We start from the raw sequence: 27,727 nt of genomic DNA, 5'->3' as shown, positions 1-27,727 counted from the left end.
GCCTTCATCTATGGAGGAAAACTGACGGAGAATGAGCAGATATATGTCATCCTGCTTCAGTGGGGCGCGAGGGAGAAGTGGCCTGGACCTCCAGCATCAGGCCCTCAAAGGACAGGCCCGTTTCCAGTAACAGTCTCACTTCCCCCAAATTCCCCCCAGGGGAGGAAGGCAGTCAGTGTTGCTGATGGCATCGCCTGATATCACTTGTTCCGGGTGATAGGAGCGCGTGGGGCCGCCTGGCCCACCTCATCCGTGGTCTGACTGAATTAACCTCTCCGTTCCCAGCTCCTGCCACGTGAGGTGTCCTAATATGGTCAGACTCCGGAGAAGCCAAGGAGCGCTTGCCTTTCTTCTGCTAATGGGGAGGAGGCAGGAACGATGGTCTAGAGGCAAACAATCTGAAGGAAAGCAAACGGGGATCTGGTACGCTTCTGGGCGAGTTGAAAGTCGGTTGCAGCAGATGCCCTGCCTTGGGTCATTAATCATTTAATAACCCCCAGCGAATCCGACCTCCCCGGGGGGCTTTCTGCCCTCCCTTCTTTCTCGCTCTCCCTTCACCTTCGGGTAGGCAGGCCTGGGTGGTCCCCTAGATCCTGTCCCCATTTACGAACGGGAGGTGCCCTAGGTCAGGGTGGGCTGCTTGCCTGGCCCTTGGCTCTTAGGCTCTGGCTGCTTCTTGGGTCCTAGCAGCCTGGGGGGAGATGCTGGTGCAAGGCGTGTCTGGGGCTGTGCTCATGTGATGAAGCGAGGGAAAAACAAGGGGGAGGAGGAGGAGGAGGAGGAGGCAAAGAGGTGGCTTTTTTTTTTTTTTTTTTTTTTTTTTCTTTTAAGGAGTTTGCCGCGAGCGCGTCTCCTTCATTCGCAGTCTGGGCGGGTTCGGAGGAGGACGGCGGGAGAGGAAGGCGCTCCTGGGACCTCGCGGGCGCACGGCTTCTGGCTCTCCTCCGCGTCCCTGCGATTTTGAGAAGGCGTAACCGGGTAGCTGGGCGTGGGAGAACCGCAGACAAGCCATGGGCGCCGGGAGCTCCACCGAGCAGCGGAGCCCGGAGCAGCCGGAGGCGGGGAGCGTGACACCGGCCGAGCCCGAACCCAGCGGCGGCAGCTCTGCGGCAGAGGCGGCGCCCGGTGAGCCTGGGGACACCGCCATCGCCGCTGCGGACCCCGCCACCAAGGTATGGACGCGCCGGGCCACCTCCCCAGGGGAGGCGGGGGCGCGGGAGGCGGGGGTCCCCCGATCTCCGCCTGCGAGAACTTAATGGCCCGTCCAGCCTATCTGGAAACTCTGGAGTATGAATCCTTTTTTTTTTTTTTAGGCTTTTTAGGGTCTGTAGTGCCGGGGCGGGACCACAGCAGCGGCGAGCGCGGCAGGGGCGCTTGCATCTTTGTCGCGGATTACCAGGCGAGGCGACTGCGCCATCCGCAGTAATAAAATCCGTCCCTTGCCCGCCGCTAACAGAGCCTTTCTCCACGCTCTTCCGGTGGGAGCGACCCAGCCCGAGACCAGCGAGCTGCGTGGGGCAGTCCGCGAACTGACCCACCGGCCAGGCGTCTTGAGCTCCCGGTACCCCCACCCCCGTTTCCCCCATGCAGAAAGTCAGCTGTTGAGCCGTGATGGGTGTTGCTTCCTGGCGAACTCGCCACCCGTGGGTTCCCCGCAGCGTACTGGAGCGACCCGGGTTTGGTACCCAGTCCTCCTGCGGCAGCGGCTGGAGCAGACACCGCCTTTCTGATGCAGAAAGCCTGGGGTGTAGCTCGCTCAGCGCCAGAAGAAAACCTGAGCAGACGCTGCATTTCCAAAGGGGATGACAGATTTCCAAACACGGCAGCGTCCTCCTTTTCGCTCCGTTCATTGCCTGTGGACTCAGTTGGATAAACAAATACTGGAGTAGTGAGAAGTTCTCAAGGATGCAGTCAGAGGCGTAAGCGAGCATTCCCTGTACTCTGGTCTATGAAGGCAGTGCTGAACCTCCTAGATATTTGGCATTTTATAGTCTTAAGTCTTAAAGGCTGAAATATTTATTCTTCGCGACTACGGCCGAAAAGATTGTGACTAGTTCCGATCATTGTCCTTTAGATATTTTCCCAGCGTGTGTGTTCATTAGCAAGGCTTTGCCCAACCCATTTTGTGATATTTTTATAGGAAGATGTGGGTAACCATACTTAATACTTAAATAGGGGAAAAAACCCTCTTGTGTCAAATTTGAGGATATACCGAATACATGAGGACCTTTAAGAGTTATCTCAGGAAGTACAGATGGTTACAGTGTGGAATAGAAAAACTTTGCAATCTAGGTAAATTTCAGAGAATTATGACCTCATTGCCTTGACCTCTTCAGCTGTCCTAGTCTAATTTCGGCTGAGAGACTGCTCCTGACCAGATTATCTCTAGTAGTTAACGGAACTACTTGTAGAATCCTGGCCCCTAGACCTATAGATGCTCACAAGTACTAGCTGTGCCAGGAATATCTAGATTTTCTAAGAGGTGCCTTTGATATACACCATCCTTTTGAGATCTTGGTCACATTTTAATATTTACTGTGCGTCACTTGGTCATGCCAACTCTGTCAAAATGGCTGCAACCCTGTATTTAGAGTCCAGCAATGAAAGTAAGGTGGAATGGCTAAAAGCTTGCAATCGGGGAATATTTTTTCCTTGGCTTTTACCAGTCCTTCAGGTCTTATTAACAATTTACACTGAGAACATGATACTTATTCCCTTCCCAATAAAGTTGAATGTGCTCATTTAAAATATTCCTTCCATTCTGTTCTCTTTATCCTTCTCCCTCTTTCCTAGTCACCACCATCTTGAAACAGCTAAATGACCTCCTTTTAAAAATTACTTTAATGACATCCAGAATATCATTGAACTTTTTGGCATACTGCCCAGTTATCAATTTGGGAACAAATCAATACACTTACATGTATCCTTGGAAAATGTGTGGTTTTTCATTTCAACAAGCAGAATTACTCAGGTTTTGAGGACCTAGGTCTTTTCAAAAGGGCTCTCTGATTAAGAATGATTCAGCACCTAGCTCGTGTCTCTCCTCTTTGCCCTGTTCAGCTCCAGTTCCTGACCTCTGAGTAGTCCCATTGGCCATTCTAGGTTTCCATAGCATCATGGACTCTTCTTTCTAGCAGTTTCCACTTTTGTGGGTTTAGCGACTTGATTAATATATGTTCTCCTGGTTGTTGGTTCTGATGCTTCCCAGAAGCAGGAACCATATCTGGTTTTGCTCATAACAGGTGTTGCCCCATGTGTGGCACGTAGGATGGTACTGGCTCCCTGCTTTTGACTGGAGACTGTCAAGTTGGAGAATCCTGTTTTCTTTGACTTTCTTGTTATCATGATCTGTCTCATTTATCACATAGTGACTAAGTCAGTCTGGTTATTTACACACCAGGTGGATATTTAGCAAAAAAATTAAGATTTGAGGACTTTGATTTCTGTTTCTTTAGAATGGCTTGTTCTGGTTGCAGTTTCAAATTGCATTTAATCTCAAATAGACAAATGTATTATAAATGCATGTTGCTTAAATGAGACAACTTCATATGAATTACACCTTGAGCTTTCTTGAATGGATGTGTGGACATCTGGGGGAGTTTTAGACTTATACATTCCTTCCCCCCAAGTAGAATGCTGATCATTAATTAAAGGCTGTTAGCAGATTTTTTTTTCCATCTAAATAATATTTGTATCATGCATGCTGCCCATTTAGCAGTATAGTTTACTTTCTTTTTTTTTTTTCTGCTAATTTTATCACTTCTAAGTGCTCACACCTCAAAAGACATTACTCTAATTGAGTTGGAGGTCATATGGAAGATAAAACTTGATTACTCAAGCCTAACATTCAGAATCACTGAGACAAGTCTTGTTTTTATCTGTGATAAAGTTCAGTGGAAATAGAAGGAGTCTTATCTTCCAGCCAACCTTTGATACTCTTTACACATTAATTCTGAGGGGAAATGGCTTGATTGGTTATTTTCCAGGTTTATTTTTGAGAGCTGGCCATTTTGGCTACTGCAGGGTGCAGGAGGATGAGACTGCCTGAACGCACGTGGTAAACAAAGCCTCATGTTACTCCTCAGTCATCTGTTTTTACAAATTTTGTCTTCGAAAGAGTATTTTCATCCCAGTAGCAATGCAGGGTAGGTTGGCCAACAACAAACTTCCTTATCTCCAGCAGATCTTGATTTCTGGAGTCAGGCTCCAGGCTAAGTCTGAACAGACAATCTTGTAAATTCGCCTTTCTGTCTTTTCTGCTCAGTGACTCAGAGCTGAAACTGGAACAGCTCTCAGTTGCAACTGTGTAGGCCAAGGTCCCTGGCAGTTGGGGAGATGGGGACCCTTGTCATTCCTTCAAGCTGTGGTTCCATTTGGTTCCAAGAGCAGTGACTCACCCTCACGTAAAGATGTGTTCAAGTAGAAGAATCCATTGTCCGGATTAGCAGATTTAAGGATGTCCGTGCTGTTTGTGCATTAACACAGACAACTGAGTTGGCCAGTTGGATTTCATATTTCCTCTCCCAGTCTAACGTAGTGTGCTGTTTCCCACTTGCCCTGTGTTTACAAAATGGGAATGGAGATCGCCAGAGTGTGATTATGTCACCAGTTTTACCATACAAGGCCCAGAATTTAAGATGATTAGGAGAGAATTATGTGTTAACAGAGCGGTGTTTTGGTGTGTGGCTACCTGTGTTCTTGATTTTCCTCAGATTGCAAGAGGTGCTACTTTCTGATTAGAACACAGTCCAGAAATTGGAGATGTGAGTGTGAGGATGATCATTTAGGATAGTGAGAGCCTTCGGGGATTGCAATGTCTTCCGTTAATCCATTACCGCCTTTTAGGCTCTTAGATGTGTGAGATCAGTGGAGATTTCCACTTGAAACGCCTTCTTCCGTGAGGAACAGAACGCAAATGTCCTCCCTCTTTGAATTCACTGTGGGTCCACTAGTCTCTGGGCTGTGATAACTTTAAACTATGTTATAAAGATGATTCTAGTTTGGTGTCTTATAGGATAATTAATAAGATGGAACTAAAATGTTTTGTTTTAAAAGCGACTGTGATACTGTTTCTTTTTCTTCACCAGTTTTAGCACATACTCAGTGATACAGAATACCAACGAAAGGAAAACCCAGCTAAACTGGTCGTACTTGATCTATATAACTCTTTATGTTGTAGTCATTCGTGAAGCAAGAAATTAGAATTTCTAGCATTTGGCATTGTGAGAAAAGTATATCAGGACTTTTATCTCATGAAAAAAAAAAACCTAGATGTCCTTGAAGCCAATTCTTAATTCTCTTATAGCCTAAAAAAATTATACGTTAGAATGTTTCATTTTAAAATAATACAATAGAAAAATATGAAAAAAAAAGCTGGGTTTGGGAGGAAGAGACACTATATCGTATAAATGTGTAAGTTTATTTTCAATAAATTCTTTAAAAATTTGTAATTGTAGTTCTTTGTCTCATCTGTTTAGATTTTGGGCCATTTTCCTGCAAATTAGCACCTTATTAGAGACTGTAAGGGTAGGGTTTTCTACTTATGTTCTTACTTGTTTTAGTATATCTAATAAAAGGATTAAAGTGGAGATACTAATCTGTAATAATTTCACTTATACATACCTTTGTATTTCTTATCATGAATAATTGAGTTTACTTATTTAAAACAAACTGTAGACCTGACATCATCATTCTTGAATCATGAAGGTTTATAAAAAGATAATCAAAAGCACTTGCTTAAAAAAAGAAAGAAATAGCACTTGGTTACTCTTACGAAATGATTTTTCTTTAAAGTCATTGTGAGCAGTATTCATTTAATGTTAATTTTTCTAAAAATGTTCATGATTGAGAACCTTAATTTGAAGACTGGTTAAAAGGGAAGTCTATTCGTTTTCACCCCTCAAGTACTGTTGACAATAGTTTGAAATCAGTATTGGTCTTTTTTTGCATGCTCTTTTAAAAAACTGTATGTATGTGCAAGTATATTAATAAGAACAGCCCCATCTTTCCCTTTTAACAAATAAGATCATATCACTTATATTCTACAGCTTTAGGGTTTGGATATCTTTTCATAACAGGACATAAAGACCTACCCCCATTGTTATGATTGGTTACATAAATTTCTTATTTATGGGTTGAACTTCCATCATGATTTAACCAATCGCCTGGGTCTATATTTAAATTTTCCTAGTCTTTTGTTATATAAATTGACACAGGGAATAGTCCTAGTTCAGACATCTTTGTATGTGTGCAGATGTATCTCTAAGATAGATTTCTGGAAGTGGAATTGCTGGATCAAAGGACTTTACATGCATTTGAAATTTTGATAGTGCTTGCTAAATTTATTTTCCAAAGAGATTTGACCATTTTGTATCCCTCCTCTGTGGAGATTGACACTCACTTTCCGATGCTTTCGCCTCAGTGGATAGCCGATTGTCAGTCTGCACCTCAGTTCTCTCGATGCGTTTTTAATGATAAAGTTGGGTGCCCTGTCACATATGTTGGCTCTGTGCTTTTCTTCTGGGTACCACTCCATTAGGAACTGGACTGGCTTTTAGAGCATTAAAGGCTACGGTTTATTTTACTGTTAGTTAATTGTAAAGACTCCCCCCGCTCCCAAATTAAATCAAGAAAAAGAATTTTAAAAGAAAAAGTAAATTTAGAGTAAAAAGGGAGCTGAGGCATTGCTCTTATTTACTCCCTTTCCTTCCCAAATTAATAAACTGTCTTTAATTTTGTTTGCTTGGATCTACTTTGCAATGACCTATTTCTTTAGCTATCAATTTCAATTTTAAAATTTGTCCTCTGGGAAGAATCTAAAAGCATCTAGTTGCCAGAATTTCTTCATACTTCTTATCCATGAAATGTTGGAGTCAGGGGTTGGGGGCAGCAGAAATCGACCTCCTGGGAAACAGTAGATCGTGGGCCCCTCCTCTGGGCTCTGTTCTCATTCTCATAACAGATGACAGCCTGGCTCTGTTAATTGGAATAAATATTTTCCCAGAAAAAAACGTAGGTGTTCAAAGCACTGGAAACTACAGGGCCTTTCCTGGACACTGTTAGGTGTCTCTTAATACAAGTAAGTATTCATTCAAGTTCAAAGGTTTTTGTCTTCCTTACATTTTCTTAATGATGTTTAACAAACAAACACACACACATCTCAATGATGTTTAACAAACAAACAAACACACGCACGCACGCACACACAAATGGAAGAAACCCTGTAATTTCATTCTGTCTAACTTAACCAGCTTTTAGTAAAATGTCAATTTTATGTTTGTTTCTAAATTAGATAAGCCAAAATTTAAGAAGGGGCGATTACTCTAAATCATTGGCTGATCTTCTGTTTGTTGGATGCAGACATTGCAAACGATGAGAGGACTTAAAGATTAAATTTTCTGTGGTTCCCAAACCTGGCTGTGCAATGGAATCACCTGGGGAGCTTTTTAAAGACACCACTGGGCCCCATTCTAGATGTATTCAATCAGAACCCCAGGCCATCCCTGGGTCTGAGATTCTGTAGCCTTAATGCTCATCAGGGATTTCGATTTGCCTTGTGGGGCCATCATTGCCTTGAGGAAGCCAGTGTAGGAGCTGAGAGAGGCCCCCAAGAGGCATTTGGAGGTAACAGCACAGAGCGATTAAGGCTGGAGCTTGTGTGGTGTGGTTAGGCGGGAGGGTTTCAGCCGATGTAAAAAGAGTTAGGTATTCCCCTCCATATCAGAATTGAAAATAAAGGGGAACATTTCTCCTACGTAATTTCTTTCCTTTATTCTACTGGATTGAAAACAAGTGTGCTGCTACTAGAGAAATATTCTAAATTAAAATTCTGAATTCTAAATAGAATGTACTATTCAGGGTAAACAGGTGTTGAATCAGATGCTCTTATCCTTTCTAAGCCAAGAGCTACTTGTCATTGTTCACTTTCCGTTCCCACCTGATTGCCTCTTCAACCTCCTCCCTCATTTATCAATTTAAATCGTCCCTTGTGTTGGGTAAGTAGATAGTGGCTGATGACTGAGCTGATGGTATTTGGCTGGTCCAGAAATCTGTGAAATCTTAAAACCTAACAAAGTGGTTGAAGAATAGGGTTCTGGCTTTCCCCCCACTTATTTACTGTTCATTCTTGGTTTCATTAACATCTTTATTGGCTCCTGTTCTCTGGGTGCTGTGCTGAGAACTGCGGGCACAAAGAGGAGGAGAGAAATCCAAGAGCTCGGTGCTGAAAAAAGGTTAAAGTGCTTCCTTTCAGATATCCATCTCTCCAGTCCACTAAAATGGATTATTTTATGTCTAGAGGGAGACATCTAAGTTCATTTTCCATACGGGTTACCAGTTGTTCCAATACCATTGATTAAATAGTCCGTCCTGTTGAAACTTGAGTTTCCAAATGCATATATATATATGTATATGGTTTCTTTTTACTTTAAAAAATCTCCTTCTCTTTATTTGTACATTTAGTTAAAAGCATTAGAGAGTGGCTAAAAATCTTCCATTCTAATGGGAGGCCCATGGTTTAAAATACTTTTAAATTCTACGTCCCAGGTGTCACTCTGGTTCATGGCTATAATAAGTTTATACATACATAAATATTAAAAAGTGGGGAGCCTGTGTTGTCTTCCGAAGTGAATTTGTTTTCTTGGTATATAATAACATTATGCATTAAAAATAGTCAATCAAGGGGGGAGGGTATAGCTCAGTGGTAGAGTGTATGCTTAGCATGCACAAAGTCCTGGGTCTAATCCTCAGTACTGCCATTAAAAAGAATAATAAAGTAAACAAACAAACAAACGTAATTACCTCCCCCCTCCAAAAAACAAACAAAAAATAATAACATTTAAAAAACAGTCAACCAAGTATTTCCTAACTGTTTACCATATGAAAGGCCTTGGTCTAAATGCTTTGGGAGGTTAAATAACTCACAGCATTATTCTTGAACACCTCATAATCTAAGTGAGGTATACGGTCCCTCTAGAGGAAATAATTCAGTAACAAAAGATTCAAATAAGTTGGACAGACAATAGAAGAATTGCCGTTAGTTGGTACATGTCTATTCAGTGAATTGTCCAGATAACTGATGTACAAAGAAAAGAACATTTTTGGCAAGTGTTGCAGGCAGATAAAAGGCCATTAGTCGGGAGGCCAGAAGGTACAGAGCATATTAAAGAGCTGAATGTTTGTAAGAGAATAATGGAAAGCTGATGAGAGAGTTGCAGCCAATCAGAGCAAGAGCTGCACAAGCAGCAGAGACCAAGTGAAGTGAAGGCTTCTGATAAAGAACAAAGCAAAGAGGCAGACCCTCTCAGACACAGCACAGACGACATCCTAGGAGCACGGGGGGAAGTGAGACCGGAAGGGGAGCTAGTTCCACGATGTGGTAAAGTGCCAGATATTAGCTGGGGCACAGGATGGGTGCAGGGTATCGTCTTGGCATGGGGGTGGTCAAAAAACAACTGAGATTCCAAGACTTGGAAGGTGGAGTGCCTCAGTTTCTGTAATAGACAAGAATGTCCCCCTCATGATGTCAGTTTCAGTTGTGGATTGCTGTGTTAGCCACCAGAGCAAACAAGGGTTTACACCAAGAGTATCTTTAAAAGGGAGACCATCACTTGATAGTAACAGCCTCAGGCTTTTTTTTTTTTTTTTTTTTAACATAAAGAAGAGGTTTGCAGCAGAGTCTAGGTAACCACAGAGGGCAGCTGTTCCTCTAAATAGTGGTCTGCATCAGAGCCCAGACCACCAGCACTGAGGGCAGTCCAGTCCAGGCTTGCGGAGTTGGGGGCACAGGGGAAGGTCAAATATCAAAGGGTAAGAGATGATGGCACAGAAGAGCTGATGGTGTTTCTGGGGAAAGTGGATCCAACAGTGACCGTTAGTAGAGGAGACTAGGTAAAACAGATGGCACCGGGTTAAACAGACGTTGGATCTCTGCTTCATCATGCAACAGTGACCACTTTACCCCAGCCCGTCTGGGTCCACCTAAAAATGCAAGGCTGATGGTTGACTAGCATTCCTTCCATTTGTAGGCAAAGAATCTAGGTGGCTTGGCAAATGTTTATCTTCCCTTTCAAAGACGATATTTCTTCCCTGCAATTTTTTCCATCTCCGGCGTCTGCCCTTTGGTTTGTTGTTCAGAGGATGATTTATGGTTTGCTATTTTTCTTCATGTCTGAGCATATGATTTCTTATTGCATTGAGCCATTAGAGGCTCTGGGTTTTGTCTGCTTCATGATCAATTTTCTGTCCTCACTCCTGATATTGACCAGCCTTATTGAAGACATGCTTCATTGTGTCCTTCCTAGTTTTCCCTACTCTTTGAAATACATATTGTTGTGATGCATAAAACAAGATTGTTGATGTATGTTATGGTTCTTGGCTTTTTTTTTTTTTTTTTTTACATTTTCAGTTCTGGGTGATAATTTTTCACTAAGGTAACAAACTGCTTGTATAATGCTTCCTAAGAAACTTATGTTTGAAATTATCCTTCACTTGGGTATGTACATAAAACAGTCTTATTCCATACCAGTAGCATATTGAATGCTATGCTATGAGTTCAACCTTAGATGTGGAATCTGCAATTGATATACACTGCAGTACCAAATGGTGAGGGGGGTGGGTGGAGAAAGGATTGTAATCTATAGGAAATTGCTAAGAATTAGACAGTCTATAATGGCTTTTTCTTAATTACTTCAGAAATGACATGCTTAACCAATGTTTAGACATGAGTTCCTGACTCCTATAGTGTTAATCTAAATATTTGAGTGGAAATTTTTGTTCTTGTTCTGTTCTGTTTTATATGAAGTAAGTTACTAAAAAGCAGTAGAAAATGTCACCACTAAAGTTTACCAAATCGGTCAGTCTTGATTATTAAGATCTTTTCTCCAATCTTGACAAAAGTTAGTGTATAAAATTCAAACAAAAAATACTTACAAGGGGGCAAAACTCAAACTGATTTGGTTTTGTGTCTGATTTTTTGTTGTCATCAAACCTTTAGAAGTGTAGGTTTCCTTTAAATTCAGTTTGATGGCAGCGTTAATCTGTCTGTTTCGTTTGCAGTATAGAAAATTTGTTTTGCTTTCATTACTATGAAGATTGGTTGTTCTTTTGTTATTTAATTAAAGACACCCTAAGGCCTTTTGAATGGTCAAAAGGTTTTTGTCCTAAGTGGAGGCTTGTCTTAAATGGGAGCTAAGAGAACCTACAGTATTATCTAGAATTGCAGAGTGACAGAGATTTCAAGTCATTTCTGGAGCTGTGCCTGATAAACAGTCCTCCACGACAGGGAGGAATTCTGAGAATGCTGAAGTATTCAGGGAAGTAGGTCATGGTTTACAGCATTCATTACATTTGTCAGAGAAAGTTTCCCAAGCAGTTCCTGTGATCGCTGGATCCCTGCTTGTTCCTTACCCAGAGTGCTTGAGTCTTGGGCAGAGTAGGTGGCTAACTTAACTTCTCAAGGGCTGGACTAAAAGTTACAGGTGCATTGTATGCACTTGCACTCCCAACTCCAAAACCAATGAGTTAGGGCTATAGATTAATGACTAGAAAATCAGAGCTGTGGTGGGTTTTTTCTTTATTGCATAATCTTGGAATAAAAATTGTTTAAAAATTAACAGGCAGGGGGTGGGAAGGGATAAATTGGGAGTTCGAGATTTGCAGATACTAACTACTATATATAAAATAAACAACAAGTTCTATTGTATAGTACAGGGAACTCTATTTAGTATCTTGTAATAGCCTATAATGAAAAAGAATATGAAAAGGAATATATGTATGTATACGGATGACTGAAGCATTGTGCTGTGCACCAGAAATTGTACAACATTGTAAACTGACTATACTTGAATTAAAAAAATTAATTTAAAAAATAATTTAAAAACAGAAAAAAAGACAGCCAAAAAAAAGTAAATAGGCAGTTGATGTGTAACTATATTTAGGAAAATTAGAGCATCTTTTAAGTGAACTGGAGGTCTTTCTTTGCTGCCAAGATTAAGCTCTGTTGGGGACCTGAGCTTGTGGAAACCATGTTTTGCCCTGAATTGTAGCTGAGTGATGGACAAAGAGACACTAACATGACCGGGCTCGAAGGCAAGAGAGAGCACATATGGGGTACCAGGAAAGGTGGCATGCAGGATGTTATGGACCGAGTGTGTCCCTCAAAACTCATATGTTGAAACTCTCCAGTGGGATGGTATTAGGAGATGGAGTCTTTGGCAGGTAATTAGGTCATGAGAGTGGAGCCTGCTTAGGGAATTAGTGCCCCTCTAAGAGGAGACACCAGAGAGCTTGCTCCCCTCCCCACTCCCCAAGTAATGCTCTTTGCAAACCAGGAGAACTCTCACCAAGAACTACATTGGCCTGCACCTTAATCTTGGACTTTCAGCCTCCCGAACTGTGAGAAATAAATGTTTGTTGCCTTAGCCACCCGGTCTATGGTAATTTGCCACACATAGCAGCCCAAATTCAGACAGAGGAAATGGAATTTATGGTGCATTGTCGAGGAACAGAGATGCTTGAGAGAAGGAGGCAAGAAAATCATTAAATAATTTTTTAAATAGTAAAAATACTAAATTATAAAATATGGAGGCAAGGGGGAACCTTACTGTGTTGGGAGAAATACTGAGTGAAAAATAGTCTTGGAAAACTTGGAATAATGATTCAATTTTTTTAACTGCAGGACTTTGCAGGGCCTTTATTGTTATTAATTATATCTTTCCCCAAGGGGACGTAGATAATACATCTTTACCCAAATGCAACTGGGAAATGTCAGCTAGTGAAGGAGCACAATTAGAACAGTGATTGAGAAGCCAGAAGAGGTATTTTGTGGCTCTGCCGTGGAGAATTTGAACCAGTGTATGACTTCTGCATTTACTGTGATCGGCAATGTGAATCCAATAATTGGGATCTACTTCTGCATCTGTGAGGATGGAGGCGGGACCTAAATTGAACTTTCTGTTTATCATCTGAGACTGAGAGAATCGTTCTGAGCTAGTAGAAAATTTATTCTCTTTGAGGTGGGAGCAAGGAGGACAGATTTTCATTCACAAATTAACCACATGTAGAGAGATTCTTACTATCTGGTTAAAATCGAAAGAAATGTGAAATATATCCCAGCTCTTAAATGTACCTTATTTTGGAAATGCCTCAGATTATCCTGAGATGAAATGTTCCGTATTTTTCATTTATTATGTCTGGAGTTCCTAATATATTCTGGAGGGTTGCAGTGAGAGAGAAAGAAGTAGAAAGAGCAACAATAAGGATCATTAAAAACTTTTGGATTGAATATGCTTTGGATTAGTTTCATTGTTCAGATAATCCAGTTAATTGCAGCAGCTATGGTTTTTATTTTCTGTGTGCAGGAGTCCAGTCACGTTTTAGACTCAGTTTCTGTGGCACTTAGTTAATTGCACGTAGAGCTGAGCATCCTAGTACAAGTCACATAATGCCTTGAAACTTTCCCTTAACCGTATTTTCTGGGGCCAAAGACAATTGGACTACTGTGGAGTTAAATGCTGTAAATTACTGTGTTCCTCAAACCCTTTCCAGCTCCTGCAGTGAATACTGGAGGTATTGTAACTGTATGTGAACTTGAACGAAGACCAGTGGAAGGTCAAAATAGAGCCTTCTTGAATGGAGTTGCAAATTCTTCCTCTGGCAAATAAGAGTAAAGGGAAATGTCACCCGTTTGTTGCTTTTTATGGTCATGAAGAAGGAAAAATCCCCAAAGCTTATGATTCCTTTGCTATGAGCTGACCAGCTGGCTTATTTCGGCCTCGGATAAGAAGTTGAGAAGCACACTGATTTATTTTTTCCTTGAGTCTGATCAAAGCAAATAACTGTATCCTGGGATTGTAACTAAGCTAAAGTTTTAAGCAAGTCGCTTCTTTGAAAACTTAAAAATTGAAGTAGGGCTGTTCTTGTGAGATTACTTTAGGCCATTTAAGCAGGAGCATCTCAATCTAGGCATAAAGGAGTGAGTCCTGCCTCTTAATAAATATTTACTGATACTGTGTTTATTTTAAAAATGAGCTTATGTATAAAAATAAATTTAATAAATCCACGCGCTGACTCTTTCTTTCAGTGCAACTTTCTGTGCTTACAGAAAGCATAACCTTTGTGGGAAAGAGGGGAGACTGGTCCCAGTTTCGTGCTCTGTCCATGTCTGAGGGCTCCTCACACAGTTATTTTAGCGCGTGTTTCTGGGTTGATGACAAGGATGAAACCTGTAGGTGATGAACTAACGCATGAGCCTTCAGGGTCAGGTACCTACAGAAATATAAAAGAGCAAAAATAGAGTCCCGTCTCTCACTGACTGTCAGCTCACTGACTTTGTCGGGTTTGAGGATCCAGACAGTTTGGGGGCTCTTGTACCTGCTTTTTCCTGTCTTACCGGTTGCTCATAACTTCTGTGAGGTGGGTGGTATCAGCTCCCTTTAAAAAAGGAGCCACCGAAGTGAACATTTACGGAGCTTTGGATGCACTATTGCAATACAAGGGGGCAAGCTGCCCTGGTTTGGTCAGCTCCCAGGCTCGGGGCTGGTGGGAAGGAGACCACTGCCGTGGGAAACAGGCCATGGCTGTGATGCTGAGAAGACGGCTTGTGTTCACCTCTCACACCCTCGGCAGCACCTCTGATCCCAGTGCACCCCGCTCTCTAGGTGTTTTAGGATGCATCCCTCTACCTACTGTCAAGTGAATGGCAACTGATTCATCTTTGTGGACCAACCGGTCATTTCAGAGCCACCCCCACTTTTCCCATCCCACCAGGGTGGGGAAACAGCCGATGCCAGGCTGTGAGAGCTCCTTGGGTTTAGAGGCAAATCACAGAGCTCATGTTTTCCCTTTCATTTGCGTGTGACTGAATGCCAGGCATCTACAATCTCCATCTTCTCCCTTCCCGTTTTGCTCTGACCTCCCAGTGCATCATCCGTCCTACAGTACTGGCATAAACCCCATTCCATTCTAAAGACATTTCCTCCCTAAGGGTCATTCCAGCTGATTTGCCAGCCCAGGTCAAGGCTTTGTCCTTAGGAGATACTGTCCTCAACCAGGTTTTTTAATACTCAGTTATATCCATCAAGTTTCAGTCCCACATATGCCTCTGTGTATTGGACAAGTTTGCTCCCAGAACAGTGTTTCTTCTGTCCCCTTTGCCTGCATCCTCTTCCCATAGAGAACTCCCTTCTGGTACCTTGAGCATCTTGTTCCTCCCTTCACTTACCAACATCCACGCCCTCATGAAGTTCTGTGGGTTCTAGATCTGCTTGATCTGTCTAGTCTTCAAATTAGTCTTCCTGCTTCTGGCCATCTTCCTCTGTGTATGACTCCTTTAGAGATGTAGGGAGTTGCATAGTGGGAGCACCTGGAATCCTGTGATCTGAGAGGCCCTCTGCGTGCAGGTGTGCCTGTCCCTCTGGAAGTTTCCTCTTTGCCGCTAGTCTCACACCTGGGTCTGTTTTAGCCTTCATTCCCCAAGGTGCACCTTGAGGGTTGAGAGAGAAGATAAAAATCAGTGGCTTTTTACATGCTTTCTTTTGCTCTTCCATTTTTTTTTCCATTCCGTCAGTGAATGTAGCAATAAAGCGAAGCTCTTTTATTGCCTTTGTTTGATTTTAAATACTTTTCCATGTCGTGCAGTAACATGGCCTCAGAGAAATGTCTACGTAACTGAGGTCAGTTTTCTAACACCGTGGGCACCCTGAGATCTACACACAGCCTGTGGCATCTTGATCATATTTGTATAAAAACATAGTTTGGGCTATAAATTCATTCATTCTTGGGTTAGTTTTTATTTGGGGGATTCTGTCTAAAGCAGAAACATGGCCAATTGACTTACAAAGCTCAAGCATTTGATTTATTGGCATTTTCATTTTCAACAAGCAGATATCTGGTATGAATTAAAGTTTAGAAATTCTTTGTTTTCCTTTTCCTCTCCCCACCTCAAAAAAAAAAAAAAAAAAAAAGAAAAGAAAAGAAAAAAGAAAATCTCTAAAGCCTTTTATAATTTCTGTCCTAAAACAGCCTAAACCGTTCTCTGTCAGGACTATTTCCCAGGTGAACACTATGCCAAGGGTAGCCCAGCCCCTCCTGCACTGCAGTTTTTTGTTTGTTTGTTACGGCAGGAAAATTATTACATCCTTCTTGGGCTTTCTCTCACTCAGACCTTTTTGAGTTGCATCCATGCAAAGCTGGTCCTTGGGGCATCCATTCAACAAATATTAACTCCTGTCTGTTGGTATTTCTTCAGCCATTTTTGCTCCGCAAACTCTTGGGAGATATCTTGTGCCTCTGCTTGTCTCCCCTTACACCTACGAGCTGTTAAATCCTGAAACTGTCCATCTCTTCACCAGGGACACCCTTTTGCTTTTCTGCCGCTTCAAGCTGAGCCCACCCACCTCAATTCTGTACCTTCCCGGTTGGTGCAGCCTCCAGCTTGGGGCAAGTGGAGAGGAGGCTGTTGTATGAGAAAAGCTGATGATATGCAGAAGGGATTGAATGAAAGAGAGGAAGGGAATGGAGAACAGCAGCTCGGAGGATGGTCCCACAGTCCTCCCAAGATGAGAGCTTGAGCAGGGTGTGGTCCTGGAAGGAGGCTGACATGCCTTGGGGACAATAAACAAAAGCCTATTAGGCTCTAAAATATTTGCTTAAAGCAGTTTATAACTTTTGCTTGCTTGCATCATAAAAGACTAAGATCTATATGTAATGCAAAATTCTAGGTGGCTCTTTGCCAATAAATTCTACATCAACATAGCAGGATATGCAAATACACGTTAAAGATAGATTTTTATATAATATAAATATGTATGAAATATTTCTGGTTAAAAGTAAATTCAGCTTCAAAGATCTCATTTCTATGGATGATACAGACCGAATTTAAGTCAGTAAGAAAATAGAATTTGTAGTAAGCGCTTATGTTTTAGGGACAAAGTTAAATTTGTATATGCAAATTAAAGCATCCTTTTCTTTTTGCAAGAGTTTTATTGATATCTAATTCACATAACATACAGTTCACTCATTTAAAGTGTACAGTTCAATGGTTTTTAGTAATCAAAACATTCTTTATTGAAAAATGGTATCATTGAACAACTGGAAACAGGTGAAACTTGTTAACTGACCTGACTTAGGTTCTTACAGTTGCTTATGACTTTCCCTTCATGAAGGAATCCAGTTGGCCCCTTCTAAAAAATTTTTGAAAGTAACGGAAGGGAACTTCTTTTACTTTCTTGAACTTTAGTCACTGTCGGAATTTCATGACCTATTAAATCAGTTAGCTAAACTAACTTCAATCCAGCAGATTAAAAATATAGCAGAAGAAAATGAACTGAAAAAATATAGCAGAAGACAATAAATGTGAATATATTAACTTTAACTGGAGAAGGGACCACTTCGTTTAAATTCAGGTTTTTAAAATTCAAGAATAATAATGCTTGTTAAAAATGTAACAGTACATACAGAAGTCTCCTTACCCATCCGTCCCCAAGACAGTCTCCCTTATCAGAAGGAACCACAGATAATGGTGATTATAACATCCTTCCTGGCCTAGAATGGATTCATCAACAAATGTGTGAGGAAAAAAAAATGGTGATCATTGGGGTCAGCTTAGGTTCACTTAGGAATAATCAAATTTATTTAATTTTCTTTTTTCTTTTCTTGGTTTTTTATTGTGATAGAGGTTGTCCAGTTCCTGGACTGTAAGATTTTGGGGAAATGGATGATGGAGAGTGTGGATTTCACGAGAGGTCTGACAAAATTGACTAGTTCAGTAACTCTCCTTAAATGTGATCTGGTGAAACATACAGTTGAATAAACATAATTGACCAGTTAGCCTAAAGAGTGAGTTAATATTTTATCAGCTTGCATCAGAAGTGAAGACAGAGGTCTCAAATTGACAAAAAATAAAAAAGGTAGACTGGAAAGCAAATGCTGGATTATGTCTTTTTTTCAAACATAGGTATGGTTGATATGCTTTGGGATAAAGAGGAAAGCCAGTTTAGCTCCGCCCACTAGAGCAGGCCGACCCAAGGCAAGCAGTGTAGACAGAGAGAGGTATTGGATCTGTGGAAGGCGGGGTGGGGGGAGGGGAGGAGGGTGGATAGAAGAAAAACACCCTGATGAAATTGCATCAATTCCCATGCTTAAAAAAAAAAACAAAAACAAACTGTGGAGCAATTTGGCAACCGTATAACCGTATGAGTGTTCACATCCTTTGTTCTAGTGCACTTAATTCTGAAAATTCAGCAAATAGATAATATCAGGGAAGGTAAATTAAGTTTCATAAAATGTGTGTTACAAATGTTTATCACTGTCTTATTTAAGATATTTAAAGATCGGTGTAAGTGAATTACGTGTGGTACATATACTTGATCCTTTGTCATTAAGGGACACATGAGGAGAATTTGTAGCAACTTGAGAAAATGGTTATGGTTTAAAAATGGGGGAAATAAGCAGAACTGTCCTCCACAACAGCAGTTATATGGAAAGTATATGCATGTGGTTAAAAGTTGAGAGGAGCACGTGAAAATGAAGAAGTGTTAGAATGGCAGTGTGTTAGATTGTGTCAACTTTTAAAGCTCTCTTTAATATGTTGCTTTTTAAGCTTATTGAGAAACCAGCAGAGAGATCAACGTGGAAGAGAATTCAGCATGAAAAAAGATCTAGTTTAAAAGCTAAAAGGAAGTAAAACGCTAGGGGGCTGATTGATTTTCTGTTGACTATAATACAAAATGAGAGAAAGGGGCTAATAAATACAGAGCATTTTGAAATACACTCTTACGCTGTATTAATAGAAATACTGTACTGTGGTTTGCCCAGGTCAGTGGCCATCTGGAGTATTGTACTTAGTCCTCAGGGTCAGATTTTAGTGCCAGATATTGCTACGTTAAAGTCAGAAGTGTAGATTTTGGTCTTTAAAAGACTCATGAACATTTTCAGGTCCTTGAGAGACAGTCGTCACAGCAGAATTCACAAAACCCTGGTGAACAGAGAGAACGTGGGGCTTGGAGTAGGGTTATTTTGCAAAGGGTGATCTTCAGAATGCCAGCCACGTATACTGGGACAAGTTTTGCAAAGTAAGTTACAGGTTTGTAGGACAAAGGACCTGATTTTGTGTCGATAGCCATTGTACACCATTTTGGATCTGTTATCAGGGCCTGTTAAATGTCTAGAATGCAACCATGGAAGGACACCATAGCTGTTCTCACGAGTTGGCAAGTTAGTGTCAGTGTTAATTAACGAGGCTTTTTCATAGGGATAATGGCAAGAACTTACAGTGTGAGGTTGCGAGGAAGGTGTAGGTTGTGGTTTCTTTTCAGTGGCAGCTAAGACAGTTCAAAGGCAAAGTCTCCAGATTTCCAATTTTTTCTGTTGCCATTGGGCTCCCTGACTTTCTTCAGCTACTGCAGATGGAGAGAGCTCAGTGATCATCCTTGAGCCCTCCTCAGCTTCTCTGACTCCTGCACACACTCACTGGGCATCACCTTCCTGCCTGACAGATGCTACCTGTGCCCCCCCAAGACCCACTTTATGTTTTTCTTTCCTACTAAGAGAGATCTGGGGACCTTCATATGAGACCAAGCAAGTCACCATTATTAAAACAATGGGACATGTTCTCAAGTATGTGTATTTAAAACAAAAATAAAACTTTGGCAGCTATATACCTAACTAAATTTAGTCTAAATCTGTCAATATTGATCTTTTTGCTTACAAGAGACAGTATGACATCTAATCAAATACCTACATTATATGAAAACTTTTGTGCAGTGTTTCAATTTTGGAACAGACCTGTGTTAATAATTTGCCAGGTATTTGACCCACTTTCAAACCCTTGTTTTAATATTATGGAAATAAAATTAGAACAGGGGGCATATGAGAGTTTAGGGTAATATAAATTCCATGTTAAGAAAGCTGGGAGGAAGCTGCCCCCAACACCAGGTGTGGGAAACATTTAATGTCTAATGACTAAATCTCATCACCAAGATGAAAGATGTTCAAGCTTAGGTGAATCTTTTTCATAAAAGATTTCTGTGGACATATGAATAGAGACACTACAAATGGCTCTTCTTAGATTTTAGCTGTCTTTTTAAAGATGACTGTAACCTGTCAGTCAGCCCATTCAAAGATGGATGCCAAAAGGTCGCCTGAGTTTAAGATTTTTTTTTTTAAGGTTTCTAAATCCTTCCTAAATTTTTAAAATTTAGTGCAGAGTATCTTTTGATAGCACTTTAGACTTGTTTGTCATCCTGTTCAGTCCTCCCTCCAAATTTAGTGTTTATTTCTATCCTAAGAACTTGCCAAAACATCTGGGGAGACTTTCATAGTTAGAACGTATTTTATTTCCTTTGGGAATCAACACTACTTAAATCTGATTTGTCGTGACATTTTCCTGTTGCTCAAGAAGCACTGTAGATCTTATTTGTGATTAGTGGGAAATGAACAGATATATTTACTCCAGGAAGATATCTGTGAGTGACTTTCCCTCTGAGGTATTTCCTAGTCTCAGTTTCTGGAAGACTGTTAATTGTTCCAGGTTTTTAAAATAACAGCTTTATTAAGAAGTAATTCACATACCTACAGTTTACAATAAAGTGTATAATTTACAATTAGAGTGTACAATTCAGTGGGGTTTTTTTTTAGTACATTCATAGTGCTAGTACATTTAGCATCACAACAGTCAATTTTAGAACATTTTGATCCCCCAGAGCGACACTGTACCATGAGCAGCCGTTCCCCATTTCTCCTTCCCCCTAGTCCCTGGTAACCACTAATCTCCTTTCTATCTATAAAGATTTGTCTATTCTGGACATTTCGTATAAATGGACTCTCGTAGTATGTGACCTTGTATGTCTGGCCTTTTTCACATAGTGTAGTGTTTGCAAGGTCCATCCATGTTGTAACATGTATCAGTACTTCATTTCCTTTTATTTCCAAATAATATTGGATTGTGTGGATATACTCTGCATTTTATTTATCCATGAATCAGTTGATGGACATTTGGGTTGTTTCCACTTTTTGGCTATTATAAATAATACTGCCTTGAACATTAGTGTACAAGTTTTTGCCTAGACATATGTTTTCAGAATATTTGCCTAGGAGCAGAATTGCTGGATTGTATGTTAACTCTACATTTAACCTTTTGAGGAATTAGCAGACTGATTTCCAAAGCAGCTGCACCATTTTACTTCCCCACCAGCAGTCTAAAGGGTTTCTAATTTCTCCACATCTTCCCCGACATTCATTATCTGTCCCCATGACTACAGTCATCCAAGTGGATGTGAAGTGGTATCCTGTTGTGGTTTTGATTTGCATTTTCCTGATGGCTGGTGGTGTTGATCCAGTTTGTTTTTGGCGAACTAAATATCTGATATTCTTTTTTTTTCCAAATTGAAGTATAGTTGGTTTACAATGTTGTGTTAATTTCTGTGTGCAGCATAGTGATTCATTTATACATATATAGATTATATTTCTTTTCATAATCTTTTTCATTATAGGCTATTACAAGATATTGAATATAGTTCCCTGTGCTAAAAAGTATAAACTTGCTGTTTACCTATTTTATATATAGTAGTTTATATCTGCAAATCCCAAATTCCCAATTTATCCATCCACACCTCCCTTCCCCTCTGGTAACCATAAGTCTGTGAGTCTCTTTCTGTTTTGTAAATAAGTTCATTTGTGCCCTTTTTTAGATTCCACATAAAAGTGATGTCATATAGTATTTTTCTTTCTCTTTCTAGCTTAGTATGACAATCTCCAGGTCTATCCATGTTGCTGCAAATGGCATTATTTTATTCTTTTTTATGGCTGAGTAGTGTTCCAGTGTATACATATACTACAACTTATTTATCCAGTCATCTGTTGAAGAACATTTAGGTTGTTTCCATGTCTTTGCTATTGTGTACAGTGTAGCTATGAATATTGAGGTACATGTATCTTTTCAAATTTAGAGTTTCCTCCAGATATACGTCCAGGAGTGGGATTGTTGGATCATATCATAAGTCTATTTTTAGTTTTTTAAGGAATCTCCATACTGTTTTCCATAGTAGCTGCACCAAATTACATTCCCACCAACAGTGTAGGAGAGTTCTCTTTTCTTCACATCCTCTCCAGCATTTATCATTTGTAGACTTTTTAAATGATGCCATTCCAACTGGTGTGAGGTGATACCTCATTGTAATTTTGATTTGCATTTCTGTGATAAATACGCTATTGAGAATTTTTTCATGTGCCTATTGGCCATTTGTATGTCTTCATTGGAGGTATATTTGTTTAGGTCTTCTGCCCATTTTTGATTTGGGTTGTTTTTTGTTGTTCTTATTGAGTTGTATGAGCTGTTTGTATATTCTGAAAATTAAGCCTTTGTCAGTCACATCATTTGTAGATATTTTCTCCCTTTCTGTTGGCTGTCTTGTTTTGTTTATGGTTTCCTTTGCTGTGCAAAAGCTTATAAGTTTAATTAGGTCCCATTTGTTTATTTTCGCTTGTACTTCTATTGCCTCGGTAGACTGCCCTAGGAAAATGTATCTGGTATTCTTACACATCCACTCCAAGTAAAGCTAAAAATTAAAGATGCCTTCTGAAATGAGTGTGTATACAACAAACAGCTCAAAGGATCCAAGAATACATGCATTGTGCACCTTTGGCAATTAAAGCGTATGCATTTCTGGCTTCTGAAAAATGGCTCTTAAAATCCTGACTTAATAGGTAAGAAATACTCTTTCTAGATGGGGGAGTTGCTAGAATAATAAAATGTTTCCATGATGAGGAGGCAGTGAGAATTCTGTTGGTTAAATATATTTCTCACCAAATACACAGAAACAGTTTTTTCTATAAAATTCACCAGGCATCCACATTTACCAGATTTGCTTTCCTTCTCTTGTTTGTATCCTTTTCTACAGTTGTTGAACTCTTCCAGACAACAAAATACTTCACTCCTAAAGAGCTTTGTACTGTCTCCTAAAAATAAATTCCTGCCGTCTTCTGTTTAACCGCAGTATCATTATCACATTTGAGAAATTTAACATAAATTTAATGACATCATCTAATAGAGTCCACATTCGAACTCTTGCTATTCCTTAAATGTGTTTTATACCTGCATTTAAAAAAATTGGATCCAGGATCTAATCAAAGTTTCCAAATTGCATTCAGTTATGTTTCTTTTAATCTCTCAAGCTAGACACCTTTCTGGCCTTTTTGCTTTTTTGTGGGATTTATTATCATGAAGAGCCCTGGCTAGTTCCTTGGACAGTAGAATAGTCAGATTTGTTTTTGTATGATTAGATTCTGGCTGAACGTTCTTAGCAAGAATGTATGTATGTGATACTGAGTACTTACTATTACATCACAGTGGGAGTCATAGCTGCCCCATTATATGTGATGCTGAGTTTGAGTTTGATTAAGGTTCCCCACCATATCTCTTCATTAGAAGGTATGCTTTTCCCTATGAGATAATATGAGAGTTTAACGCTGATTATTCTGTTGCCAAACAATGTTTTAGCTTCCATTGATGATCCTCGCTGAATCACCTTGGGGGATGCAAAATGGTAATGTTCTCATCCATCATTCTTTCTACATTTCTACATCTGGCATTCTTCTGTAGAGAAGAGCTTTTCCTTTTTTTTTTTTTTTTTTTCCCTTTTTGCCTTCTTCTCTCCCTTTGTTTTCCCCTTAAAGTTAAAAAAAAATTCCCCAATAGTAATGTTATGAGCATATTTCCTTTTCTTTCCCTGTGGGGCAGGCAATTAGGTTTATTTATTTATTTTTTAGAGGAGATACTGGGGATTGAACCCAGGACCTTGTGCATGGTAAGCATGTGCTCTACCACTTGAACTATACCCTCCCCCAGCTATTTCCAATTTTTATTTCAAACTTACCATACGGAAGGGAGACCTCTAGCAGGCCAATTCAAAGACTCTTCTTGTTAGGGACATTTAATACAACAAGAGAATGGTTAGGTAATTATTGTTAGACTGGTTAAAAGAATGGGATCAAGGTGGTTGTCACCCCCTGAGGGTCACTTGCGTGTGAGTGGTGATGTTGGGGGAGCAGGGATGGGAAAGGTGGCAGGGAAGCAGTTGAATAGAATAATCAGTCTTAATTTCATTAGAGTGGATCAGAAATCTTTTGTCAGAAATGTTCATTTATTTTTTCCCTGAAGGAAGTTGTAAATTATAAAACAAAACAATAAAAGTTCTGTGCATGACCAGTAAGGATCTCTACACATTATAAATATGGAAATTAGAAATTATAGAAAGATTAAAAAATAGCAGAGGGAAAAAATGGAAATTCCAGGTTCACAGCCATTATCTCTTTTGCATATTCTTCGAAAAAAGGAATGCTTGGTGCTGTGTCATAATTTTATAGCTTTCTAACTTCACAGAAAGAAAAAAAAAAACAACCTCACAAACTCAGGTCCATAGAAACAGTGGAAAATGGTGGTAAGAATTCTAAGCCAGTTCTCATAAACCTGTTTGGTCCATATGTAGTCAAGCGATGATGCTGGCAGGTCGCCCTAACCGCCCTTTTGAGCGTCGCAGTGAGGGTACCTAAACCATCCTTACCTTGCTGGGCCTGGAAGACGCTGGTGAGGGCAGCGGTTTCACATATGAGAGAACTTAGAACTGCATAGTGTCCCTCGTGTCAAATCTGAGGTTTCCTGAGTTCAGGATGTTGAGTAACCCTTGAAGAATGATGTCCATTTTATCAGAATACTTTATATGTTTTATATTGATTTAGTAATCTGAATGTTAAAATCAAGAAATCTTTTACGATGACTATCACTGGAGGGAGAAAGGTTTTCATTATTTTCCTGCCATCGGTCTCAAAAAGATCACCTGCATTTTGTTGTCTGCCTGCAAGTTGTGCGTTTGTATTTTCCACTCCAGTGTGGGATCACAGAAGGGCTGCTTCTTTCTTATTTTTGTTGAGTGACTTTATCCAGATTAAACCAATAGAATGGCTCATTGACTTGGAAAGCTCTTCTAATTATCTGGACATCTAGACTGGGCTTATAAGTGTTTAACATTCATCTTTGCAGAAAGAAAATAGCTAGTGAAGGCTAAAAATTAGATTGAACATAATTATTAATCAATGACACCCCTGACCATTTGTCTTGGTCTAACAAATTGATCAGACTGAAATTTTGTGTATAAATGCCATGATGGCTGTGTTGAGCCTAAAGAGGCCTTGAAATCCAATTTTCTGTGTAGAACAACGAATCTTGTTTGTTTGTTTTTTTTCCCAAACCTTCCCTGTTCCCCGAACACTTTTTAAAATCTTGCACAAAATTTAAATGTAGTGAAGCTACAGCTGTAACAATTCATTTTCATAGCCTGGTGTTCTGGTGGTTAGTCATTGTTGCAGAAGCTTGCTAGTAGAGCCAAGAAGGAATTGAAAATGTAAATTTCTTCCTCCAAGTGTTTGTTTCATGTTTGAAAGTATTAAGACATTTTCATAGGTGCCAATGCCTTGGATTGCATGTTTCTCTTCTTGTTTGGGGCTTTAGTGGAACTGAGAAAGGATGGCTTATGAAACCGAGTTAGCTTTGTCAGCAGTCCGGGCTGGAGAAGGTATACAGTTCCCTCCCAGCTCCGGTTCCCTCCGGCTCCAAGCGTGCCTGACAGTCACTGCAGTGCCTCTCCCTGTGGACAGAGCCTCCGGGTGCCTCACACAAAGGGAAGCCAGCAGGGCTGGGCGTGGCTCCAGGAGCACAATGCACCGGGAGATCCAAGATTTGGAGGAACTCATTTTACTTACTTTATTTTACCTTTTTCCCCCTAGGAAATTGCCAGTTGTGTTTTATCACAATCCTATCTTTTTTTTGAAAGCTATAGATAGCCAATCGCTGTGTCTGTCTGTTTTTGTCAATTTACCTCTTTAGTAAGAATACAAGGGATCTGTCCTTTAAAAGATTATCTTTCATGGATTGATGCCAAAAGATTGCCTTTTATTTGGCAGTTTGGAGGTGGAATTCTTTGCGTGTGCATTTCCTCAGGCACATACTCAAGCCATTTTCAACAAATCTTGCTCTTGATCATCTAGTGAACAAGAAAACAAACAAACCCAAAAACAAATACAGCGACTTATAAAATCACGAAGATACAGAAGAAAATGAATCCGTCTTTTCCTAGGGGTAATTACTTCTGCAGCTGTTTCAAGGTGGGTTCTGTACACGGGGGCTCCAGATTTCCACTGGAGCAGATGGAGATGTTGAGCAAATGTCTGAGCAGTTATTAATCGATGGGGCTGCAAGAACCATTTGTCAGTTATAAATGTTACATAGACGGGAATGCTTTACTCAGCAATGTGTATGTTCCTAATTTAAGAGAAAGCCTGGATTTTCTCTTTGCGGGTGGTGCTCCTAAGATAACCACATCCAGACAGATAAAACTCATTTTCTGGATCTACTCCTCTTTAAGAAGAGTTTTTAAAATGCAAAATGGATGCAAAGAGGACATGGCATATAGCTTCTAAGTGTCTAGATGCTTACGACAGGACAGCTTTGTAGAACTGAAATAGTTTGAAAACATCCTTGTTAAATTTCTTTAACTCAAAATTTGATGCTTGATAAGTAATAGACGTTCAATAGGTATTTATTGAATGAGTTTAACTCTTAGGTCTTGAAAGTAACCAGTTTCCTTAATAAAATGAGGCTTAACCTGCAAGCAGATTATTGCCTACTTAAGCATTTTCTTCAGTGTACTGTATTTTAACAGGGCTATAAATCCCACGTCCTTTTCAGCTTTTCCCTTCTGTTCTTTTTGAACAGATATAAAAGGCATTTTAAATGCTAGTAAGAATATGCAGAGGAACAGATTTTAGGAGTAATGTGTGGGTTTTGTAAGAATTTACTTTTTTCAACTGTATTGGTTCACTTGGCACTGGTGTTTTTCCTAATATTAAATAAAGCATTAATCATTGGAATATAGGAGACATATTAAGCCTTCCCTTTTCAGTTCCTTAGGGAATAGCTAATAAGGGTGAGTGTGTGTGTGTGTGCGTGTGCGTGTGTGTTTCTAGGAGGGAAGAAGCATTTCTCTTATAGCTGTGAAAGGGGGGTCATAGACGCTGTCCCTCTTTCATATTTCATTTAAAATCTACAATGATGAAAATGTATCACCTCGGATAGTATTTGAAAAGTTCATGAATTAATTTCATACTAATTTCCATGTCGAAGGTAACCTTGGGGCCTATGATGTGTGAATATGGATAGACTCACGATGAGGGAGAATGCAAGTGCCATTTATTGTTAGCAAAGAAACATCATAAATCCGGTTGGACTCCGGGTCTAGGAGAAGTCCAGTCCTTGTACACACTGGTGTTGGAGATCATGTGTCTCTGCGGTGACGTTACGGTGCTGCAGTTACACCAGTAAGATCATTAGGATAGTGTCTGCTTCATGACTTAGCTTAGGGCCATGAGCTTAGAAGTGTTGGTCATGAAAACTTACCTCGTTGCTATCTTCTAACGTTCCCTGAAGAAATTTTTAAACAAACAGTGGTAGTGGATGTAAAGGAATTTTGAAGTTGAGAACAGCAAACCTTGAGCGTCTTACAGGCTGTATGCTTCAGTGGCCTAGAGTGTGCACATCCAAGATGTTGTTCTAACGCTTGGGAAGGCGTGTTATTATTCTAGTGTTTTAAAAGATTGTATTCCCTGGTAGTATCTTATTAAAATATTATCTTAAAAAAAAGTAGAGATAGAGAGGGAGATAGGAACAGTGGCCCGGAAG

General features: G+C 40.2%; 1 protein-coding gene across 1 annotated transcript in view; it reads left to right on the top strand.

Annotated features, from left to right (window-relative positions):
- Nucleotides 1-839: 839 nt before the first annotated feature.
- The window catches only part of AKAP12 (A-kinase anchoring protein 12), a 92,119-nt gene continuing 65,231 nt past the window's right edge, over nucleotides 840-27,727 (top strand). Inside the window, exon 1 of the mRNA XM_031456549.2 lies at nucleotides 840-1,172. Coding sequence (XP_031312409.2) covers nucleotides 1,011-1,172 — 162 coding nt within the window. The 5' untranslated portion in view covers nucleotides 840-1,010. The remainder of the gene's footprint in view (nucleotides 1,173-27,727) is intronic.

This window comes from Camelus dromedarius, chromosome 6, assembly GCF_036321535.1.
Source record: "Camelus dromedarius isolate mCamDro1 chromosome 6, mCamDro1.pat, whole genome shotgun sequence".
NCBI lineage: Eukaryota > Metazoa > Chordata > Mammalia > Artiodactyla > Camelidae > Camelus > Camelus dromedarius.
The sequence above is the reverse complement of the archived record's forward strand: the minus strand, read 5'-3'. Positions and strand labels throughout refer to the sequence as shown.